At 39.7% G+C, this 17,541-nt stretch overlaps 1 protein-coding gene across 1 annotated transcript; it reads left to right on the plus strand.

Moving 5' to 3' along the window:
• Positions 1 to 4,155: 4,155 nt before the first annotated feature.
• On the plus strand, positions 4,156 to 14,300 carry KCNJ8 (potassium inwardly rectifying channel subfamily J member 8). The gene is made up of 3 exons (XM_019938219.3): positions 4,156 to 4,522; positions 5,346 to 5,786; positions 10,772 to 14,300. The coding sequence occupies exons 2-3, from the start codon at positions 5,413 to 5,415 to the stop codon at positions 11,670 to 11,672; spliced, it is 1,275 nt and encodes a 424-aa protein (XP_019793778.1). The 5' UTR covers positions 4,156 to 4,522; positions 5,346 to 5,412; the 3' UTR covers positions 11,673 to 14,300.
• The last annotated feature ends 3,241 nt before the right edge of the window (positions 14,301 to 17,541 follow it).

The following is a 17,541-nucleotide window of genomic DNA, read 5'->3' on the forward strand; positions in this document are numbered from 1 at the left end:
GCACATAAATAGATACGTATTTCAAAAAGAAATGTTCTCTGAACTCACTGGAACAGATAAGTGCGAAGAGTTATATTGTCATTCCCATTTCATGATAACTCCAAAAAAGTGAGTTTATAACATGCTGTTTTGATTACTAGTTTATGTAACAGTTTTATTAAGCTGATTCCAAAGCAATATGTTCCAAGGTGGTTTATGTGAGGACACTAGTAAAGCAGCACACCAAGCAAATAGACCAACTGTTATTTGGGCTGCTAACATGAACCGTTTCCATTGTCATTTTGAAGACTCTCCAAATTCTTAAGTCTAATACAGCTCAGGAAAACCAAGAGCTCTAAATTCACAAGTCACGTCAAAGGCAAGGTCATCAAACGCTAGGACTTCACCCTTTGGTCTCAAGAGTACTTTCAAGGATGTCACTGATTTGTATTTGGTAATCAAAGCAGCAGACAAACAGGAAAATCATCAGTCTTTCTCCCCTTGTTGGAAGGCACCTGACAAACTTCTTTTCTTAGGAAAGTGAGAAATGCAGAAACGTCTTTATCTGCAAATGAAATGCGCGTAGGGTCTAAAAGGAATCTAACAGATATTTACTTATAAGTGAATAGATATCCTTGAATTGCTTCCCAATTACTGCATAAATTTCTCCGGGATGTAACATGAGCAGACAGATTCTTACAGGATTCCTGAAGAGTCAAGAAAATCATAAAATTTAAGGTTAGCTCTGTTCTAAACTCATTATAGGTCTTCTCTAGGAGTAATGCACAAATTAGTCTTCACTCTTGAAAGAGCAATTAGGAGATCATAGAACAGTTAAGAAAACCTTAAGTGGATGACAGCAAAAAATAGTGATTAAATAAGTAGACCAATAAAATAAGCCTGAAGCAGTAAATGTGTTCTTGAAAAATTGATTTCCTTCACAAATTTCTCAGAGGTAAATTTAAATGTTCATTATTTGGCCCATAATATGAAAAGAGGATGATCAAAGGGGGAAGAACTAGAGATCAATTAATAATATATATTGAGCAGCTACTGTGTGTCCAGAAAGAGGTCTGGGGATACAGATATGTCTCCATTAGGTTCAAAAGTTGTCAAGAGAAACATAACTAGCAAATGCCAAGTTTAGACAAGTTTAGTATTTAAACAAGTTTAGTACTGGGGACCTGGAGTGGTCAGGAGAGTTGCTGAGGAAGGAGTGGATAGTTTGAAGGGAGGAAGAAGAAAAGGTCAAGAGAGAAGGGAGAGGTGATGAGTAATGAAATCTTTGCAGACAGATATGGCCCTAGACTTCAAGGAGATCTCCAAGCTTCAGATTACCTGCGTGGGCTGTGAGAAATGGCTGCAAACATGTAAAGGAAGGAAAGACAAGAGGTAGAGTAAGTGCAAGAAAGAGAGAAACACCATGTTGACAGCACTCTTCCTTCTTTCCTTCATTTGACAAGTATTCGTTGAGTACCCACTTCTAGGAGCTAGGAACAATTCCAGACACTGGGTCTGTAGTATTAACAACAAGCTATGTGCCCTCATGCAGCTTCCATTCAGTGCAGAAAAACTAGCTAAAGGAAAAAGACATAAAGAGTTGGTTTTTAAAAATGTCAGGAAGGGAATGGAAAGAGAAAAGAAAGAGAAAAGTCTGTAATATTTCTACAGTACACATTCTCCATCTTTTTTCCAAATGGCTATTTGTTTTCTAGGCATATTATTGCCAAAAATTTACCTATTAACTTCTTAAAATTAACTTCCGTTATGTGCATCCTTAGTGCCCTTACTCTGAATTAAGCAGTTTAAAGCATTAACTATTAAAAAGTAGGGTATAGAGTTCGTCACTTCAAAACAATTCAAAACTTGACTTGAAACTGCATATGTGGAAGAATATATGTCACTAGAAAAAAACTGAATCCCAAATATGTGTTATAGCAGAAGACCAGAATTTTCATAGGATTCCTACATGGATTTATTTGTTGCCAATCTTCTCATAATTCTCCTCAACACTTCACCTCTTCTTATTCAATTTTCCTACTATTTCTCTGTCATCACAGTAAATGTCACAGTCGCCGATGACTTTACCCTCTCCCAACACTGACTTTGTAGCATTCCTTTTGTATCCATTTGTATACTGTCCACTGACATTGCTTATTAGCCCCAGACCTCATTCCTTCTCTGATAAACACAATAGTTTCCAGGGTCCCCTTCTGCCAATCACAGAAGTTTGCAGCCTAAGGGACTCGACTTAGCAATGCACCTTCAAAGCCATCTTGGCCTCTTTTTCCTGGTCAATCCTCTTAAAGCAGGCACTTGCGGTGTTCTCTAATCAAAATCCTTCCATGGCTTACCACTACCTCCTAAAGACAGTCCAGACTCCCTTTTTAGAGGATTTAAGGCTGTCTACGTTTTTTTTTTTTTTTTTTTTTTCTGAGGCACCAACATGGTTGTCAACCTTACCCTTCCCATTCATTGACTCAAAAGTATTCTTCGAGCCCCTCTAGAGCCCTCAGTTTCATGGGTTGTGGGGAAGGAGGAAGGGGGTGGGACAAGTACATGAATAACCCATTATGTGTTCAGAGAGGTGTGACAAAGGCTGCTCAGAGAGCACTGGACTCAAGCATCCAGTCCTGCTCTTTTGCTGAGTTTGTTTCATCAGTGCTGATTAAATTAGTTTGTTATTAAAACATGGCCCACTCTTGTCGATCCTCCCTCATGATCTTCCATCTCAGTAGGAAGAAGGTCTTTTCTCTGCTTTTCTCTAAACCCAAATACATCTGGTCTTTCAAAGACTAGATCAGATGCCAAATAATCCATGTAGATTTCTTTCCTTAGTCTTCTAGGCTTAATATGTCTTGTTTAGTTCTATTTCCATTCTCATTCTAATCACATCCTTGCTTCTATTAGAGTTTATTATCAAATCCATGTCTTTTACTGCAACTGTCTACCTCTTAAGAACAGCAACTGTGATTATATATATATATATATATATATATATATCTCCATATCCCTTCCCCAAATAGGTGTTTGATGAATATTCCCCCAGCTAAAATAATAGGGAATAAATCGTGCACCAAACAATTCTAAAATGGAATGATGAGGGGATTAACTGTACAATGTGATCCCCACACACTTGTAGTTAAACTGCCACATAAATTACTGTAAAAATTCACAACAGTAGAGGAGAGAGCTACCACTAACAGACGAGGATCCCCAGGCTCAAATTGAAGGGGTTAAGCAGCTCTATCTGCAAGGGGGAAAAATGATTCTTCATTTGCCTTCATCAAAGACTAATTTTAGGTCTCTTGGTAATTAAATGAACACATTGTTTATGCTCCATACACTTTCTGTCCTGAGTCTTGGAAAATACATGAAATTTCCAAGAATTAAAGTTTCCATTAACACAAGTGCCAAATCAGGAGGCCTGACCTGTGGGAGAAAGCACATTTGTCTTTGCTGGCTCCTTTTCAAAAAGCTACAGAAAGATATTTACTGTATAACTTTCTTGTGCGTAATGGCTCTTTTTTATCATTGAGGCCATCTAGACAAGACCGAGAAGCTGCCACATTTCAGAAAGCCACCAATTACTGAAGAATGACGGTTTGAGTTCTGAAGTGTTGACTGCAGTCCCTGTTCGGGGTAAAATTTTTGTATTGGAAGAGACTTCGAGCGGTTTTCTTCTCCCACTTTTTTTTTTTTTTTGTCGTAGTTGTGTGTTTGTGTGTGTATTTAATTCCCTGAGAACCAGCTTTGGCTGGCGAAGAAATATGTCAACACGAAGTGGGTTTCAGAACACTGCTTCCACTTATCATCCCTACTAGACGGAAATTTAATGTAAATCAGTATGTGTGCCCGCAGCCTGGATGCGTCAGAAGACTATTTTCTGATCTCTATATCTGGTTTTATGTAACCTGAAGTAGCACAGTTATCTACCCAGGTTAAAAAAAAAAAAATCTCTTTACGTCAGTGAACTCGAACTCAGAAAGTTCTCTCCCCGGAGCTGGGAGCCTTTTAAAGACATGCGTGTCACGCTGGCTGCGGGGGGTCGCAGCTACTGGGAAAAAGGCTGGTTCTACAGGCCCCGCCCTCCACCCCCCGTCGCCCCTCCCACCGGCGGGCTCCCTACCTCCCCGGGTCTCGCTTCTCCCCCACCCCCTCCCTCCCTCATCTCAGCAATTTCGGCCTCAGAGGTCTGGCGCGCGTCAAAGCCCGAAGTGGGAGGCTGATTTGTGGAGCATCACGCCCCAGCTCCTCTCCCCAAGCCGCTCCTCCGTCGTCGGCAGCGGCCAAGGGATAGAGCCGAGCAGGGGGAGGGGAAGAGCGACACCCATCCCCCTCCCTCCAGCCCTCCCCGCGTTCAGATTCAACTGCACCTTTTATTATTTTAACTCTTCTCCCTAGGACGCGCGGCCCCGGGATCTGTCCCTCCGGCAGTCGCGGTCCCCGCTCCCGCGCCCGGAGATGGGACAGCGAGGGACCCGCTCGCGGTCGGCCGGCGTGTGCGGGGAGGTGCGGCCGCTGCGCCCGCTCGCCAGAGTCTGTAAGTTTCAACGCTCCTCTAAGCGGAGGGGAGGGGGAGGCTGAACGCGTCCCCGCAAACGATTGAAAATGCAGAACACGGGCGAGGTTGACAGCGCCGGATGGAATTTCGGGGCACACTCTTTTAATTGACTCTATCCGCAGCCCGCAGGCTATTGTCCGGGGTTTTTCCTGCAGCTTGTATGTTTGATCCCTTCGTCGTCAAGAAGTTTTCAAGCTATTACATTATGAGTTCCAGTGGGATTTTTAAAAGAAAAAAAATGCAACTCACACTTCTTTCAAATTTAAAATACCTCTACGTAATTTTCAGGTTACATAGCACATTGCTTATTATTATTTTGTCGAATTACAAGAAACATTTATACTACGCAGGAGCTCACGGCCTTTGCCTATTTCTAAAAATAACAGAAAAAGAATTTCCCCTCTTTACTTTTAATATTGCTACATCATGTGAATAGTTTAGTAAATAGATCCTTAATTTTCCTCATAGACGTCGCGTGCTGGTATCCTTGCACTAATCTACAGACGCGGGTAATTTCAGAATTATCACTGAGCCTGCTGTTTACAGGAAGGCTCTTGGTTTTGTTTAATTAAGGCTGTGCTCTTATGTGTTCAAAACGATAAGGAATATTAAAACAGTTCTGGTTCAGACCAAGTAATTTTTCCGGGATCCAAGCACTAACTAGGCTCGTGTTTAGATTAATAAGATCATACCTTTAGCTTTGCACGTCACCTGGAATGTATAGACACACCCCTACATGCAAGGACTGAAGAGGTGAGGAAAATAGGGGGAAAAGTTTTTAATCTCCGTTTCCCTCCTGCAGGACGGGTCTCGAGGGAAGGAGAGGCAGGTCGGAGACAGGTGCATAGGCTGGCTATGGTGACGGGACGATGTTGGCCAGAAAGAGCATCATCCCCGAGGAGTATGTGCTGGCGCGCATAGCCGCGGAGAACCTGCGCAAACCGCGCATCAGGGACCGCCTGCCCAAGGCCCGCTTCATCGCCAAGAGCGGGGCCTGCAACCTGGCGCACAAGAACATCCGGGAGCAAGGACGGTTCCTCCAGGACATCTTCACTACCTTGGTGGACCTGAAATGGCGCCACACCCTGGTCATCTTTACCATGTCGTTCCTCTGCAGCTGGCTGCTCTTCGCCATCATGTGGTGGCTGGTGGCCTTTGCCCACGGGGACATCTATGCTTACATGGAGAAAAGTGGGATGGAGAAAAGTGGCTTGGAGTCCACCGTGTGTGTGACTAACGTCAGGTAAGAATGCAGCGGGATGAGGCAGGGGTGGAAAACAGTACAGAAAAAGAGATGAAACTGTCCTTTCTCTCTTCACTCTGTTATTTTGTTGCAAGTGAACTAAAGAGTTTGTTTCAGTACCTTCAGAAGCAAAAAAGTAAAAACATAACAACAACAACAAAACCAATCCAATGTATTAAAAATCTTCTCAGATGCAGCTTTATGGATGACGAGTCTTTGAAAATGTAGCGCTTCAATCCTTTGAGCTGGCCTTGAAAATATTATACCAGTTATTTTAAAATGGTCGTGGTTCAAAGGATTCCACAGAGCGCCTTCCTCAGAAAAACCACATACTGAGTTTTCAGTCTGAAAAAGCTGCTGTCCATAGTTCCAGCATCCACAAGGCAATATCTCTGATCAACAAAAAATATTGTGCAAATGCTAGTAATGTTTTTCCACAACTTCTCTTACCAGTGACATTTTCAGAAATAATGAGAAAAATGGGAAAACACTGGTGGAGAGGTGTTCTAGATTAAAAAAAAATTTTTTTAATCCACCAGAAATGAAATAAACATAAGCCCTTCTTTATCAAGATTATCTTAAATAGCTGATTGCTTGCATTGAATTCCAAAATTAGAAGTTATGCTGAGATTCAGAACTAGAAAAAAATTATTTTTTAATGGAGATTGGTCCAAATTTTTAATGGAAGAGATTATGTAGAAGTGACTTCGTGTTGTGGTTTTCTCTAAAAGTTTTAGTAGGATAGGAAGACAGTTCCTAGATTGCCCTAATTTTGCTTTTTTTCTCTTATATTGTAAATATTTCAAAGATAAGTAAAGTGAATTTGATTTCAGTGATTCTCCTCTCATAGTTTCACATGGCCTAAGAACATTTACTTGGAGTGATTTGTCTCTTATTTTGTTGGAAGATGGAAAAAGGTAATATCAATTGCAAAAATATGCACTCTGCAGTGAAACATTAGTAGTTATGCTGGCAACTTTTCCAGGACCTTTTCTCAATATATTCCAAATTCACATAATTCATAAAGCAAAGCAACTGAGTAAGCACCATTCTTCCAGGAAACTGTAAAGAATAAGACCTTTGATGACCCTGAAATCTTATGAAATTAGCATACCGCTGCAAGAAGCAGAAACTCAGACTGTAAACTTGTCCATCCTTCCATTGCCTGAATAGTTGCAATGCCAGCTTATCAAGGGGGGTTGCGGTATTTGTCGTAGAGATCACATGCCACAGATTTCAGCTCAGATTTTGAGGAGAAAAACAAATTGAATCGATCCACTGCCTTTACCATCGAGTTAGATATTGTTTTCTTGTCTTAAACTTGCCACAGACTTTTGTCTCAAAGAAAATATAGATGAGGAATGTAGGTGATCATTAGTACACCAAATATAAAGGAACAAAATACTGTGTTTAACGGGTATATGTAGGTCAGATAGCATTATCTATAATATTTCTCTTTAAGAAATTTATTGGCACTGATGTTGGTGAATCATTTTCTTATCAAGGTACATTTTTAATAAACATGAAGTAGATACACATAAAAAGAGATAAAAGAAACAGAAATGATAAACCTCGGAAAAATAAAGGACAGATTTTATTCACAAGACAAATATATTGGCTTTTCCTGTGGGAAAAAAGTCATTAAGCAATTTATTAAAGATATGTCATCAAAAGTGAGATATTTTCAATGATTTTGTAAAAGAACTTGATGGAGTGCACTGGTTATTAAAAGCTGTTTTACTGCTAGCTTTTATTGTTCAACAAGAGGTGTTCTGAGGCATGTTTATCCCCCTGATGTATTCCTGCTGGTTTGAACATTCGATTCACTACGAGAAATGGCATCACAGATACAAGGAGACACACTTGATCTTATCAGTATGAGAGTTTTAGCATTTTATTTATTTATTTTTCATTAGGTGATTCTCTAAAGCATATTTCTTTTTTAAAAATTTTTATTAAAATATAGTTGATTTAATCTTAGCATTTTAAATTGCACTTCTTACCTAAAAAAATAGTATTGGACATCTTGTAAGGTTGAAATCTTACTGGTTTTATTTTAGCATTGTGGTACTATTTATACTTCGATGCAACATACAATTTAATCTTAACCAACCGTACATAATACTTTCTCACCAAAAAAAAAAAAAAAAATAGAAACAGAAAAAATCTCTATTCTCTCCCAAAAGGGATTTAAAAGATGACTAATAATATGTCTAATTCTTTGCATTTCCTTTCCTTTCATAAGTTCAGTGTCTCACCTTGTCATCAGAACCGAAAACAACTGATTGTAATGAACATTCTCCAGTGTATCCAAATAACATTTAACATTCTCCTTCCAGGCTGGCTCACTTTCCCTTTCACGTGGATGACTTTCTAACATGAGTCAGAAAATAAACCAATATATTTCCTCTTCTAATTCAGCCTCACTCCCTCTGTAGAAGAACAAATGAACAGTTAAACACTTTCATCTCTTGAGGTTGTTTAGCATGACAGGTGCTCATAAAAGGCTGGGTCTTGCACAATATAATGTTTGGAAGTAAGTTCTTTCATAAAATAAACAACATACACAATATGGCACATGAATGATATCTTAAGCCGTTAAAATGAAACATCTGAGCATGTTCATCATACGCTGCTCCCTGAAGCATGTATAATTAGAAATCAATGTTGTATCCGTGCCCCTTCACTGGGGTCTTTTCTTATTCTTTGCCATGTTTTTGGATCATTCAGTATTAGCTCATGTGTAGCTAGTGCAAAAAGCAATCATTGCTTTTCATGAATCGTTTGAGCAACAAAAGGGGTAAGAAAGGCAATTTTCACACTCCATTTAAAAGTTAATTAGAAGAATCAACTATCTTTCAATTAAAAAAATGAAAATCCCTGATTATGAACCTGAATAGAAAAAGATCACCTGCGTGTGCTTGCCTGCCCTTCACGGTGTCCCGCCAAAGTGCAGTACTTAACTTAGTATTCAAATATTTAATATTTGGTCTCTCATTGTGTGTGGCATTAATACACAGCTAATACTTTGACAGATGGTCTCTCGTCTATAAAATTAGAAAAGTTTGAAGTTGGGGTGTAGGGCAAACACAAGACTAAGACTGTTTCTATTAAGAAGCTACAGCAGTGTAGGATATGTAGTTAAATGAATAAATTAGTGATAAGAATAACCAAATGTGGTGCTTCTCAACAGGGGAGATAAAACAGAATTATCTGCAAGCTTTTCCAAAGTTTTATCCAGGTCCACCCTAAACTACCAAATCAGGGTTTACACTGAGCTAAGGAAGAGAGTGCAGTTAGAAAAAGCTTCCCAAGAAAACCCTGACACTTGTTGGCCCCTTCCCTGTGATTCTTTCGGAGACTAGCCCAGAATTAAGAGAATTCGTGTTCTTATTAATTATGGAATCTTGACACAGTCACTTATCTATCTCTACCTCAAATCCTTCCTTTAATAACTTCAGTATTCTCTAGATCACTTAGAGAACAAAACGAGACAATCAGTAAGAAAACATGTTTCGTTCCAAATGGCACGACATGGTTTTTTTTAATTAAAAATACTAGTATCTTTGAATGATGTGCTTTGTACCACTCTTTAGCACTGTGCTTTCTCTATATAAGGTACACAAGCAGTGTTTGTTAGGGAGTATGACTTTTAAAGGTTGTAAATAATAAAAAGTTCACTTATTACTCAGTACTTCCCACATGACTCAAGTCACTTAAACACAGACAGGCAATAAATAATAGACATCAACCTGGAAGAAAATTTCACGAAGTAAAATAAGCCTATAAATCTAAATATGTCTAGGTATTATTTTAATGTTTTCACATAAACAGGCCCATCATTACATGATTTGAAAACATTAATAGAAGTGTATCCCAGAAGCCTGGAGGTAGATGCATGCGGAGAGAGAGAGAGAGGGAGAGAATGAACAAGTGCTTGTGTTTAGAACTGGACATTTGATACATTAAGGTGGATGGTCTTTCTAAAAGCCTTTAACAGCCTTTGGACATGGGACTTCCCTGGTGGCGCAGTGGTTAAGAATCTGCCTGCCAATGCAGGGGACATGGTTTGACCCCTGGTCCGGGAAGATGCCACATGCCACGGAGCAACTGAGCCCGTGCATCACAACTACTGAGCCTGTGCTCTAGAGCCCGTGCTCTGCAACAAGAGAAGCCACTGCGATGAGAAGCCCACGCACAGCAACAAAGAGTAGCCCCCTCTCACCGCAACTAGAGAAAGCCCATGCGCAGCAATGAAGACCCAACTCAGCCAAAGATAATAAATAAATAAATAAATTTTTAAAAATAGCCTTTGGACATCGACAAATGAATGGATAAAGAAGATGTGGTGTGTATATATCTATATCTATATATAGATAGATATATATACACAATGGAATATTACTCGGCCATAAAAAGAATGAAATAATGACATTTGCAGCAACATGGATGGACCTAGAGATTATCATACTAAATGAAGTAAATCAGACAGAGAAAGACAAATATCATGTGATATCGCTTATATGTGGAATCTTAAAAAATGATAGAAATGAACTTAGTTACAAAACAGAAATAGAGTCACAGACATAGAAAACAAACTTATGGTTACCAAAGGGGAAAGGGTGAGGGAGGGATAAATAAGGAGTTTGGGATTAACATATACACACTACTATATATAAAATGGATAACCAACAAGGACCTACTGTATAGCACAGGGAACTATACTCAATATCTTATAATAACCTGTAATGGAAAGAACCTGAAAAAGAATATGAATGTGTGTGTGTGTATACACATATATATATATTTCACTTTGCTGCACACCTGAAACAACTAACACAACATTGTAAAGCAACTATACTTTAATAATTTTTTTTTTAAAAAATAGCCTTTAGAGGAAGAAAACGCAAAATTCAACTTAGCCTGTTATTTCGTGATTCAAAATCTGATCCAATGGCATTGTTTTCTGGTCTCATTTCTTACAGGTCTTTCACCTCTGCTTTCCTCTTCTCCATTGAAGTTCAAGTGACAATTGGGTTTGGCGGGAGAATGATGACAGAGGAATGCCCTCTGGCCATCACAGTCCTGATTCTCCAGAACATTGTGGGTTTGATCATCAATGCAGTCATGTTGGGCTGCATATTCATGAAAACAGCCCAGGCTCACCGAAGGGCGGAAACCTTGATTTTCAGCCGCCATGCGGTGATCGCAGTCCGAAATGGCAAACTGTGTTTCATGTTCCGTGTGGGCGACCTAAGGAAAAGCATGATCATCAGTGCATCGGTGCGCATCCAGGTGGTTAAGAAAACCACGACACCCGAAGGGGAGGTGGTGCCTATTCACCAACTAGACATTCCCGTTGATAACCCCCTTGAGAGTAATAACATTTTTCTGGTGGCCCCTTTGATCATCTGCCACGTGATTGACAAGCGCAGCCCCTTGTATGATATCTCCGCCACTGACCTTGCCAACCAAGACCTGGAGGTCATCGTGATTCTGGAAGGAGTGGTCGAAACTACTGGCATTACCACCCAAGCGAGAACCTCCTACATCGCTGAGGAGATCCAATGGGGCCATCGCTTCGTGTCCATCGTAACCGAGGAGGAAGGCGTGTATTCCGTGGATTACTCCAAATTTGGCAACACCGTGAAGGTAGCGGCTCCGAGGTGCAGCGCCCGAGAGCTGGACGAAAAGCCTTCCATTCTTATCCAAACCCTCCAGAAGAGTGAACTGTCCCACCAGAATTCTCTGAGGAAGCGCAATTCCATGAGAAGAAACAATTCCATGAGGAGGAATAATTCCATCCGCCGGAACAATTCATCCCTCATGGTGCCCAAGGTGCAATTTATGACTCCAGAAGGAAATCAGAACACGTCGGAATCCTGACAACAACACAACCCCCAGAAAGCCTTTGATAAGATGTTGAAGAGTTTCTACAGGGCACAGACTGAAACAGAGCTGGAACACAATAATTTGTCCTTCTTTATCTTAATACACTAAATGATATGCATATTCCAACAGCAGCACTTTCTGTGTCAATAAACAGTAACACACAAGCTGGAGGGTTCTTGGCTCACTTGCTTCATCCATGCAGTATTCGCAGAGATAGGCTTAAGTTATGTAGGGGAAATGCTCTCATTTCTCTCAATTTGAAACCCAAGAATTACATTAATAGTAATAGACCTTGAATATGAAAGTGGACCAAGGGATGATGCTTTATGAAATACTTAGCGGGTGACACCACAGTTGTCTCTGTTTCTATTGTTCACTCTTGAAATGTGATAGAATGGGCAGGGGGCCCCAAAACTGTGTTTTTCCTTCCTCTCTTTCTCTCTCTGTCTCTCCTCTCTCTTTTTTTTTTTTTTTAACTGCACCAGGTAAGAAGCCTGAGACAAAAACTGCTTAGTTTTGTTTTGTTCTGTTGTTTATTTTTTGTTTATTTTTTAAATATTGAATTTTATTTTTTCCTCAAATTGTATAGTATAAGCATAACTAGTATTAAGAAAATTACACTAAAATTTTAAGCAGGGACATCTGTGAAATTGGAAAACAACAACAACTGAGTTCAATTCTAGCATGTTTCCACATGAACGTAATTGAATCTAACTAGAAATCAAAATTCCTATTCCATTAAATCAACTACTGTAGTATAAGGCTCAAAGTTTCAAAGCTATAAATCACCCCACAATATGATTGATGAAGCAACGTTCCTGTTAACTTCTCATTCAGAGCCTTGAAAACATGAATAGAAACTTGCAAATCTATTTTTGGATTTCCCACAGAAAAACTGCTTAGTTCTGCATTTTCCCCGATGCTCAGCCAGGTGTCTGCAGTCCTGCTGGGGCTCCCAGCTGCTTAAAGACAAGCCATAGGAGGTACCAACTGACTAAGAACAACTCACAGAAGAAACATTTAAGCTGAAAAGTTTTACCCATTTCCCTGTGAGTTGGAAAAATATTTTTTATTAAAAAAAACAACAAAAGCTGCTTAGCTCTCATCTACTTCTAAGTGGATTCTCTTCATTCACTTGGTTCTTCACAGTGACCTCCAGAGGTTTCTTTGTCCCCCTCATGGCCACCTGTTGGCAGAACTAGGCAAGGAGCTTTTGGAGAAAAGCTAAGAGCATTCCCGTGTCATTTAGGACTGGATTCCCAAAGGGGACAGCTACTTCTTTTGCCTTCTCAGTTCTTGTTGAAAGCCTCCACTATAGTGAATATTCTATTAAAATACTTTCTTTGTATTCACTGTAGTTTTGCAATTTCTCTTTCACAAAATTATCCCTAGTGAAAGCTCAGGGAGAAACAACACATTTTTAGAGGCACGTGAAACAGCGATCACACAGTGATGACATTCACCTCTGAGATCGCTCTCTCTGAGGGTCCCTCTCTTTGAGATCTGTTGTTCCAAGGGAACTACGTTTTTAAAATTTCATGTTGATTTCATTTCATTCAAAGTTTTAGAATGTTCTCTTGGTTTTTCTATTTGAGCTTGATGTACCATGGAAATCCTGTAACCTTTTTTCTTTGTGTCTCCCACCTCCCATCTTAAAACTACATCTCCTTCTCAATAATATCTGAATGCAGGCCTGGCATATAAAGATTTAGCATTATCTCAATTGCTAAAGTGAGATGTTCTATCAACCCTTGATTTAATCATCCTTAGCTCTTGCCTCTTCAAGGAAGGGATGAGGGCACAGGGAGAGAAGTACAAAGCCAGTAAGCTATAGCCTTATTCTCATATGTCACATAGCTAAACATCAGAAAATTGAGCTCTTGTGTAGCCTTTTACACAGATTTTTGGGGTCTCTATTTATTTTACTTCATCTATGGACATTGGTATATTGAAACATTTCTGTACAGTTTTCAGTTTGCTAAAGAAAAATCTACCTTAATCAGATTTAGCCCACCAGTGATTACAGAGTTGGATATCAGACCTCCTAGCAGTTCTGGCATAGATGTGGGTCCCCCTCTCCCATCCCAGGGAAACCAGACAGATGCAGAAGGCAACTGCCACACCAGCAAAAAGAACATGCGCAGTGCTTCCCTGTTCTGTGCAGGGGCAGCTCAACATCTGTGAAGGTAACACAGGCTGTGGGGCAGGCAATGTCTGGGCATAGTGGGGCTGAGATGCAGGATTACTGAGTCCAGGTGATACAGAGATCCTTGGCAGCCAGGGGCAAATCTAGCAATGGAGTTAGAGCAGTTCCACCAGCCACCTTCCAGCTGCAACCAAAGGCTGGGTGCCAAGGACCTGATGGCCATTGATCTCATGGGGAAGTCGGTGGAAGAGTTTGATGGGACCCCTATGTCAAGTCATGGCTCAGATAAGGACATCATTTAGCTAGTGACAGCCACACCAAACAAAAGGTCACATCAATTTCTAAAAATCTGCAAGTGTTTTAGAACATTACAATGATTTCAGAACCTATTTTTACCAAAATATATTTAACTGGCTAAGCAGTTTTGGAACTATTTAGTTGAGTTTTAGAAAATAAGATTCTTTATATGTGTGTGTGTGTGTATAATTTTGACTTATGTATTGAATTTAAATATTATTTTATATTAAATACTTAGATTCTTCGCTTCCGTCCTAGTCATCATACAGCAGCTACAATATTCTTTTAGATCATATTACATCACACCTCTGCTTAACACCCTCCTATGTCTTTTCATTTTTCTAAAAATGAAAATCGAAACCTTTTCCAGGGCCCACAAGCCACTACATCTTATTATTACCTTTTCCCCTGAATCATTTCCACTCTACAGCTCTGGCCTTGCTGTTCTCTGAAACAGAGCCATACATTCTTTCATATCATGGGTTTGCTTCTACCAGGAACATTTCCCCAGAAGGCCTCCTGGGATTATTTAGGATTTCTGCTCCAGTGCCATCTCATGAGACAGTGCAGTACAGTGGTTAAGAAAATAGACTCCGCAGTCAGACTCTCTTGCTTTAAATTTCAGTTTTAACACTTAGCATCTGTGAGGTCTTGACAAAATTAATATTTGTGCCTCATTTTCCTCATACATAAAATCAAAATGATTATAGTACCTACCTCATAAGTTGCTGTAAGAACTAAGGTAGCTAATGTATATAAAGGGCTTAAAATAGTTTGATTCATTCACAAAGGACAAAAGCTAGAAATGAAAGACTGCCTCGAAATTAATTGGATTCTTAGTAGATGACATTCAGTGCATTATATTCGTTCTCTAGAACAGAGAAAAAAGATCTTTGCAACATGAATCTGATCTCTTAAAAATTCTGCAGCAGAGACCTTATGCCCATACCCAGTTGCTTTTCCTGCTTATTTGATACATGCCGCCTGCCTGTTGTCAGATAGTATAATGTGTAGAATACTACAAAGTGTAAAGGGAAACATTTTACCTACAGAGGATATTTCTGGTTTCATGTATCTGTCATTAGTTTATTTATCCAGTAATATATGTTGAACTTCTACCATGTCTGACATTCACCATCTGGCAAAAAAAAAAACTAGGTGTGTTTCTTCTCTTTATGGAGGAGTGGAAATTTATAAGCAGGTTAGGTGTTGATTCTGCACCCAAATACTTTGAGATGGAAAGTATCAGGAGAGGAACACTGGCTTAGGTGCCAGAATTGCATGATCAAAATCGAGACCTACCCTTGGTTACTGGGCAGGCGTGGGAAGGCCACGGAAGATCCAGAGCTGTGCCACGGGATAGTTTTGTGGAGAACTGGGTGAGAAAATAGAACACTGCTCATCTTTAGAGCTGTCATTTTTTTTCCTGCTTTACAATATCCCAGTCCCACGGTTTTATTCTACAATTTCTCATCATTTGCCACTTGGCTCAAGACTTTCTCTGAGTAAAAATCATGGTCCCCTGGACTCAGATATTTCTAACTCTCTGGTCAAGTGTTTTAACACTCAGGTGTCTCAGAACCAGCAGAGACTTAAAGAGATGACCTCAGTTCCCAAAGAAAGTCTAACTCCCAGAGAATTTATTAGCCGCTTAGTAAACATGGGGTGGCACTTTTTCCCCTCCATTGGTCGGAATCATTTATTTTTTACTGTTGTTTACAGATTTGGCATTTTTGGAAAAGAAATTTCCTCACAGATAATTAAATAATTATAGATAAAGAAGAAAGAATGAAAAGATATCTGCATCTCTTGGGGTTCCCACCCACAACTTTTGTCATTTTCACCATGTCCAAAGCAGAGGCAGAACTGAAATTAGTGTCTCCAAGGACCAGTGCATTAAAATAACCATAACAAATCCTACAGGCTGTTTAAGAGGAAACCCAAGGGCCATGCTCTTCCCATGATCTTTATGCACAATTCTCATCAATGGTGATGGGAATTCCCCAGAGATCTAGGAAGGAAGTGACCCTAATTACACCTCCCTTGATAATTTACTGCACAGATTCAAGTTTAAGTCCATGAAAATCTTAATCAGCCTTTAACTTCGGCTCAAAATACCACAGCAGAGCCCAATTTCATTTTAGAGTATTTCTATCTTCATTAGTACTCATTTTCAATCGTTGTTCCGGTTCTCTTGGAGATTTTCTTGCCAGTACTGTATGACACCCCTCCCCCAACTCCAACACTCTCTGGCATAATTTAAATGAAACTCTTATTCTTCACAGTGTTTATTTTAATCACTTGAGAAAACAAAAATATTAAGGCTGGATTTCCACATACTATTGGACTACTTCAGCTTGTATTGAATAAACAGTGAAAAAGTGGAGGATAAAGCAGTTACCTGTAAAACTGAAGTTAAAATATACTTTTCACTTATTAATAGATACATTAACAGATTTTTCAGGAGTCTTCACTCACTCGCCATTGACCGGTGAAAAAAGTCTACACTCCTTAAGCATACTAGTCGAGGCTCCTTGCGGTTTGATTCCAACGCACGGTTTACAGCTTTGCTTCCTAACCCCTTCGAATAGTGCGATGTGTAAAATACTACAATGTATAACATAGTGCTTCAAGTTCACTGACTGCTTCACTCATATTCACTCTCCCACACAAGTCTGCAAGTCTCTGAGCTTGAAACTCTGTGCCTAACAAAATTACTACTTTTACAAAGCCTTCTCAAATCCTCCGTCTAAATTACTTCTTTATCTCCACAGTGTGGACTGTGTTTATTGGTTATTTCATAATATCTGGCACTATATAACTTTTGGATATCATATGCATCTCTCCTCAGACTGTCTTTCCCCCAGACGGCTTATCACAGTGTTTGCCTAAAATAGATGGTGAAGCAGCCTGACAGTTACCTCCCCCAAATCCATTCATCCTTTCTTTCATAGCAACAGAGTTGTTCAGCTAGAGCCAACACATTCCTCTGTCTCTGTTAGCTGTGACCATGTGCCTGATTTGGGGCCAATGGCCCATGAACAGAAGTCGATGGACCACTTCCCGTTCTTGATTTTAAAAACTGAGCTTATGTTTCTGTACCTTCTTTCCCCTCCCATGGACCGGACACATAGGTGGTGGAGACCAGCTTTGACCGGGCCGATGACGTAAGAAGATGTGGTACGTGTGTGTGTTTGTATGTGTGTATAAAATGGAATATTACTCAGCCATAAAAAGAATGAAAAGAATGAGCAAAGTGGATGGACCTAGAGAATATTATGCTGCTTAGTGAAATAAATTAGATAGAGAAAGACAAATACTGTATGATATCACTTATATGTGGATCTAAAAAAACAATACAAATGAATGTGTGTGCAAAACAGAAATAGGCTCGCAGATATAGAAAATAAGCTAGTGATT

Source organism: Tursiops truncatus, chromosome 11 (genome assembly GCF_011762595.2).
Source record: "Tursiops truncatus isolate mTurTru1 chromosome 11, mTurTru1.mat.Y, whole genome shotgun sequence".
NCBI lineage: Eukaryota > Metazoa > Chordata > Mammalia > Artiodactyla > Delphinidae > Tursiops > Tursiops truncatus.

Bases quoted from the DNA above. Each gene is read 5' to 3' on its own strand.
- KCNJ8 (XM_019938219.3), top strand. From the start codon at position 5,413: ATGTTGGCCAGAAAGAGCATCATCCCCGAGGAGTATGTGCTGGCGCGC. The intron at 5,787-10,771 runs GTAAGAATGCAG...CATTTCTTACAG, and splicing joins GTGTGTGTGACTAACGTCAG to GTCTTTCACCTCTGCTTTCC.